Consider the following 6,930-nt stretch of genomic DNA (forward strand, 5'->3'; position numbering starts at 1 on the left):
GTATATAAAGCAGATTCTTCCTTATGAAATTTTTGCCAAATTCCGTATAGAAGATAAACTCGGAAAACCTGTTTCGAGTAGAGCATCGATAATAATAAATTAGGTGGTTGGTAACATGTTTATGATTTCCTTCAAGGAAAATTACTGAATTTTCCGACGTCCTCCTACGTGATTCCTTGCCTCTTAATTTTGAAGAATCGACCACACTATAAATACATTTATATTCGCGCGATCGCCCAATTCCAGTTAACCTGTCCATCTCTGCCTGCATTTCTTAACGAGAAAAGTTAATTTCGGACATCGGCGAGAAGGCATGCCAACCACGCAACTCTTAATGAGCCGATGAAAATCTACCGTGACCGAAGTTTTAACTTTTCACTGTCCACTTTTCGTACATTCCTACGATCCCATAGGCTTCTCTTTCAAACTTCTCTTACCCTCCACTCCATTATTATTACCCAACAAATATTTAACCGGATATTTCCAACTGAAAAATTACGACAAATCATTATTATTATTATTTAAATTAAAATATATTTTCTCAATGTAAAAAAAGTGAAAAGAATTCAATAATTTGTTCGACGGGGAATCCTTTTAATCCTTTTCTGTCCCTTTTGCAGATCGAAGTTTTTTAGTGGCCAACGCTCAACAGGGACTATGTCACATAATATATTGCTCGGACGGTTTCTGCCGGCTGACAGGCTTTTCGAGGGCGGAAGTGATGCAGAGGCCGGCGATCTGCGAGTTCCTTCATGGGCCAATGACGTCGCCCCATGCGGTCGCAGCCCTCCGCGACGCCCTCGCCGCCGGCGTCGAAAAGCATTTCGAGATCCTTTATTACAGGAAAGACGGTGAGTCATCTCTCATTTAATAACCGATTACACCTTTACATGGATAACCTTTGACATATCTAACCGTTCTAACCGTCCAATCTATAATGAAAAGCCTCGCTATATCGATCTTGTCGCAATTTCTATTCGCTTCTCCCTCTTCCTCCCTCCACAAGAGCTTGTGATTTCCATTCTTTCGAGTCGAGATCTCGTTTCAGACCGATTATCCTTTTTTTCTCCCTCGAAAGAAATACGAATCTTTTCTTTTTCTTCTTCTTCTTCTTCTTTTAAAATTCGATCGAATACTCGATAATTCCGGTCGACAAGCGGAAAGATTAATTTTAATCGAGAAACCAGAAGCGTGAACGTTATAAATTTTTGTGGGGCACGAGCCAGGGAATTGAAGGTTCAAAACTGGCAAGATTTCCACCAGTCGGAGTAGGAAACCGGACATCCTGAATTCCGAGCCGGTGTGTCGGCTAATCCCGTCTTGGCAAGCCCCATTAACTTTCTACGGACATTGTTTCTTGGATTTTCAAGAATAGAGGCGAACTATATCCATTGCCAACTTTTCCTCTAGAAACCTACCAGTTTTCTTCGTTGTCGTTCGTGAATTGCAATCGATACTCGGTTTCACGAGCTATCACGAAACGTTATTTGTAAACATTTGCAAAAGAAAAAAAAAAAGAAAAAGAAGAAGAAGAAAAGAAGGAAAGGAGAAAAAATATAAGTTTACTATATATTCTGAAAAAAAGTATATTTATCGTATATTTATCACGTCCCACGATTTCTTCGAATCTCTGTGTTTTTCTCAAGGTATCACGATAACAATCACGACACAAATTATTATAGTTTCGTTATATTTCTTGCACGATAGCTTTCCGTTTTGAAATTCGAGCTACGCTACTACGAAACACGTTCAAGTAATATTGAAATATTAATTCAACGATAGGTTTTGCGTGTCTCAACTTTCCTTTCCCAACCAACTATAAAGCTCTCTATATATACGAGGTACTTTGCGTCAAATCGTGAAAACTTCTTGTCAGTCACTATTAACCGTCTCCCCTAGTGACTCACTTTCACCACGTTCATTATATCAATACTATACTGTACAACCCATTTTCAAGTTTATCATTTCAATAATTCCTTTCCTCGACTCCTTTCCTCTGGTATTATCTGGTTTATAGATCGAACGGTCTCTAATATTAATTAAAAACAGTTATATCGATTTGGAGGGGAAAAAATTCTTCGCTTACGTTATCTTTGAAACGATCGAAATAATCAAATTAATATACAAAAAAAAAAGAAAAAAGATTTACTTCTTTGATAAGAATTCTCAAAGGCTGCGTTTATAAGGGAGAATTAAATATCACGAGTCAAAAGTAATTTTCAATTTTCTTCGAAACTCCAACTCTAAGATTCGCGATCACTTAACAGAGACAAGTTTATCCACGATGAATTAGGAATTTACATATTTTATCGGTGATCGTGATTTTCTGGACACGAATCCTCCTCCGCTCGACCTCTTCGGGGGGTTGTAGGAACCGTTTCCGTTATTTAGAGCGGGAAAATTGAATTTATTCGCGGACCGATGGTTGGCTGGAACTCGATTTTGCCGTAGTGTCTGACCTTAGACGCGGTAAGATCAATAGTCACTACTATATAATTTATCATAGTCATAGAGCGAAGCTTGCTCACGGCTGATCCGAATGCTCCTGATTCGATTCCCTTGGGGATTAAGCTTCAAACTTTTATACACCGATCTAACCATTTCTCTAAAAATCCTCTCTCCTCCTCTCTTTTCATCCAACATTTTCATCTTATCTTTTACTCTCAAAAAAGAGAAGAGAAAGATCGAACAGCACGTTGCACGGCACACGCAATTTTCGGATTTATTTAGAAAAACGAAATCGATTGCCGTCGCCGTTTTTTCGCCGTTTTTTCGCCGATATTTGTCGCCGATTCCTAATATTCCCCCCTGGAAAAAACTGGCACGCGAAAATTCTTGGCTGTGTGTAGGTGGAAGGTAGAAAGCGATACGAAAATAGGATACACATGTAGCCATACCCCACATGCACAAAGGAAACGAAAGAAAGGTGACGTTGTGAAAAGAGTTGAAAGGAGCTGAAAGTAGTCTGCTCCCGACCACCTGCAGCCACCTGAATGGTTTGTTATAGTATAGTCGCGTTTTCACTGGATCTGCGCGACCTCGTCGCAGATTTTCTACTTCGACGGTATTCCATTGTCCCCTCTTACATCATGGAGAGGAGTCGTATCGGCTGAATTTTTCTTCTAACACGCTCAGCGTACGCGTCAAATTCTCCAAAAAATAAAAAAGAAAAGGAAGAAAAAAAATATAAAAGAATTTCGTTCCACTTTCCATTCGCGTTCAGAACGAGTTCAGAACCGTCGCCTTCGGTGTGGACAGATATTTCCCTGCATTTTTCGTCATTTCGCAATTATTATTCCTTGTACGTACGAAAAAAAAAAAAAAGAAAAAAGAAAAAACGAGAAAAATATCAGAGAATTGATCATCCTCATCGAATCGCATAATAAGATAAAACGAGACGAGATCTTTGCTCGAAGATTTTCCTTGTCCTTTCTCATTTTGATTTGACGCTGAGCCAGCATCGCGAGATTCCTTTTTTTTTTTTTTTTTTTTTTTTTTTTATGGGGTCACGAACGTATATCGCGGCGCGAAAAGGGAAAATGTCAGGGGTTACGGGACCCAGGAAGTTCCACTCGCTTCGATTACGGACGTTTCTTCACTTGTTTCCTCTCTCTATTGATGCGACGGAAATTAATGCCTACTGGGACTGAGGCGGTTGAAATGTCAAACTTTTATTGCGTGCTTCTGCGTTGTAGCAGAATCCCGGGATGTGGGAAGTCTTAAATTAAAGCCTGAAGTAGCGAACATCCTGGCGGATGGACGCAGCATACTTTTGTTTTTCAAATGGAATATTTCGAGGTTATATCTCATCCGATTGCGCCACAATTTCCGTTCCCTCCGCCTTTGTTAATTAATCGATCTTAATCTCTCTCTCTCTCTCTATTAATTTATCTTAATTGCCACTTCAATAATCGGGGATGCTTTATCCATTCAACGTGGATAATGCAATATATGCACATTATACGCGAGTGAAACGAAAAGGAAAGGAAATCGATATAAGGATTGTATCCCACTCTGTGCATGCATATTAATGTTCAAGTTTGCTCTATCAAAGGAACGAGACGTTTCTCGTGGAATTCTTCTGGATAAAAAATGGATCGCGAACAAAAAGCTCAGCGATACGAAACAATTTGAAAACACCATAAAAGGAATTCTATCGGTGAAAGGGAACAAGGGCAAAGAAAGAATCTCGAGGAAAAGAATTTCAACGAAAGAAAGAGAGTAGCGCAAGGACGCGAATGAGGATTTCTCGAGCGTGCACGACCTTCGACTATCCTGCGATATCGTTCTCAGGGATTGTGCACGAGAAATACGAAGAACGACGAGGTAAGAATTCGAGCTTAGAAAGTTGCCAATGAGAAGACACGATACATCGAAGATCCCTCTCCCATTGGCGCGAATGTAAAGTTTGCTCGAGTCGACCTTAAGCCCCGATCCTTGAAACCTCGAAGGATTACCCAAGTATGGAAAATTAATCGATCAAACGTCGACTTTGAAACTATTCTCCCCGCGTACGAGCGAGATTAATAAAACGATTGATTAAAGGAATCTCGACAGCCTCTCGTTAGTCTCTCTCTCTCTCTCTCTCAGCGAGATCTCTGCTCAGTCTCTTGGTCACCAAGCGTTCATTATAGCGTTACTACGATATGATATTCTAAGAAATTTGTCAGAATCTCAATGACTTTCCTCCCTGGTGAACAGATCCGTAGAGCAATTTTTTTTCACCTCAAATTTTACTCGCTACAAAATTTAAGAAAAAGAAACAAGCACGCCACCCTATCTTTCTCCACGAAGATTCCTTTGAACAATTTTCGCAAATTTATTCATTTCTTGGAAATTCCATTTCCATTTCCAAAAATCAACCGTATGTTCCTTCCTCTCACGAAGAATCGGATGTTGTTGGTCGGTCCCATCGGCGGATGTGGCCATTTCGCGAGAAACCTCCTCTCTCTCTCTCTCTCTCTCTCTCTCTCTCGAGTGGTCTCTCGTGTTGTTACGCAACGGAGCGCGGAGCGCGAGGACGGTGTTTGAAGCGGCTAAGAATAGCGGTGCTTGTGTTCCACCCCTTCCCTTGTTCCTGATACGCCTCCACCCCCCTCCTCCCCGAGATCGTGTACCCCTTTTCGTGCGTCCCCACCAGGTACGGTCGCACGTAGTCAATGACATCATGGAAAGCCGTTCAACCTCTCCCCCCTCCCTCCTCCCTCCTCCTCATGCACCACGTTGGCCCACCTCGGCCCACCGTCGTTAATGTGACGTCACCAACCACGCTTCTATTTTTCTCTCGCTCCCTCACACCCTCCCTTCCGATCGGCATCCGTCTCCTTCTCTCACACCGGCATTTGTGTTACACCGGTATTTTTATTGCGTTCGGTAAAACGGGCAGAGACTTCGCGTCGTTCCTTCTTTTTTTATCGAACCTTCCGCCGCCTCTCCCCTCCCCTCCCCTCCCCTTGCCCGATCTCTATCTGCCTCGGTTTCTGTTTTTTCAACGCGAGCGTGACCGGAATAATTTAATAACCGCTCGTTGCTATTACACGAAAAAATAATTGTATACGGTATATATACTGTGTGTACTGTATATATACGACGATTTTTTTTTTAATGTAAATATAATTGGCTCGTTGTCGCAATCGTGCGTGTTTATTTGTTTGTTTCTTCTTCCTTTTCTCTCTCCTTTTAAAGCGCTTCATATCTCGAAGTAATAGTAGCAGTTATATCTTCTTTATTAAACGAGGATAAGAAGGATAAAAATTATTGAATATTGATGAACAGGGTGTTTCGTAGTATTTTTTATATATTCAAATATTCAAAGTTGCGAAGGTCCATTTTATCTTCGAAATGATAGAAACTACGGAATGATAAATAGAACGTTCGAATGGCCAAAGAGGGAGAGAGAGATATTAAAGATATTTTCGAGGGATGGAGAATTTTTAATAAGATAGACGGAAAACGATGAGATCGTTCGAAAGGAGTGACAGTCTGTCCTCCGAATTTCGAAAGCTTCGCCGAGGAACCGCGGCGCTAAGATACCACCTTAAGGTGCCCGCTTGCAGTCTTCGTAACGCCGCGTTGATATTAACGTACCTCGCAACGTTCTTCTTCTCTCTCTACTATTATTCCATCGAATCCTCGCAAACTTCCTTGAGAGAAAAAGCCTCGAGGATCCTCGTGTTACTTTCTCGCAAACTGGAACGTGATAAAACAAACTATACCATCGAAGGCGCGTAATAAATGTTTCGTTCGCGATTAATTTAATTCTCTCTCGAATTCACGAATGTGCGAATGCGTTGTTACGATAATTATTACGCGCGAGTGTGGTTGATGATCCTCTTCTGACTATTACTGGTTAATCTTCAAAGTCAATGTGAAATCGAGTGTTCCTTTTTTCTTTCTCTCTCTCTCTCTCTTGCGCGCGCGCGAATTCCACGCGGAATATACGCGTGACGTGGCGAGAGAAGAGGGATGAGTCGGTACGCGGAGAGCCCGGAAGAAGAGCGGGAATGGATCCCCATGAAATTGTAGGTTAATTTTACTTGCTCCCGTGATTCCTCGCTCCCTCCCTCCCTTGTTCTGGCACCGAGGCACCGAAGTTCCCTCATTAAGAGCGCTATTAGCTCGCGGGAACGAGGGTAGATGCTCATCGCGAAAAGAACGTCTGTCGAAACAGAAGTTTTATGAATTTTCGGCTCCCGCTTCGAACGCGGATCGTTCGTTTTTCTTTTCCCTTTTGGCGCGAAGACGCGAGTGCGGTAATACAGTGGTGGAATACAGTGGTTAAATCGACGAATCGTGTTCACTTCACTTGATTTAAATATTTGAGATCAAGATTTTCCAATTACTCGAGGAATACCCTTTTCGGATAATTGTCAATAGTCACGAGTGGCGTATTTCTGAACTTTTTTGCATCGTTTATATATATATATATAT

At 41.5% G+C, this 6,930-nt stretch overlaps 1 protein-coding gene across 1 annotated transcript in view; it reads left to right on the forward strand.

Annotated features, from left to right (window-relative positions):
* The window catches only part of LOC102679147 (potassium voltage-gated channel subfamily H member 6), a 105,118-nt gene that overhangs the window by 14,428 nt on the left and 83,760 nt on the right, over window positions 1–6,930 (forward strand). The window contains 1 exon segment of the mRNA XM_031508313.1: window positions 621–851. Coding sequence (XP_031364173.1) covers window positions 621–851 — 231 coding nt within the window.

The sequence above is a fragment of the Apis dorsata genome, unplaced genomic scaffold, assembly GCF_000469605.1.
Source record: "Apis dorsata unplaced genomic scaffold, Apis dorsata 1.3 scaffold_82, whole genome shotgun sequence".
Taxonomy (NCBI): Eukaryota; Metazoa; Arthropoda; class Insecta; order Hymenoptera; family Apidae; genus Apis; species Apis dorsata.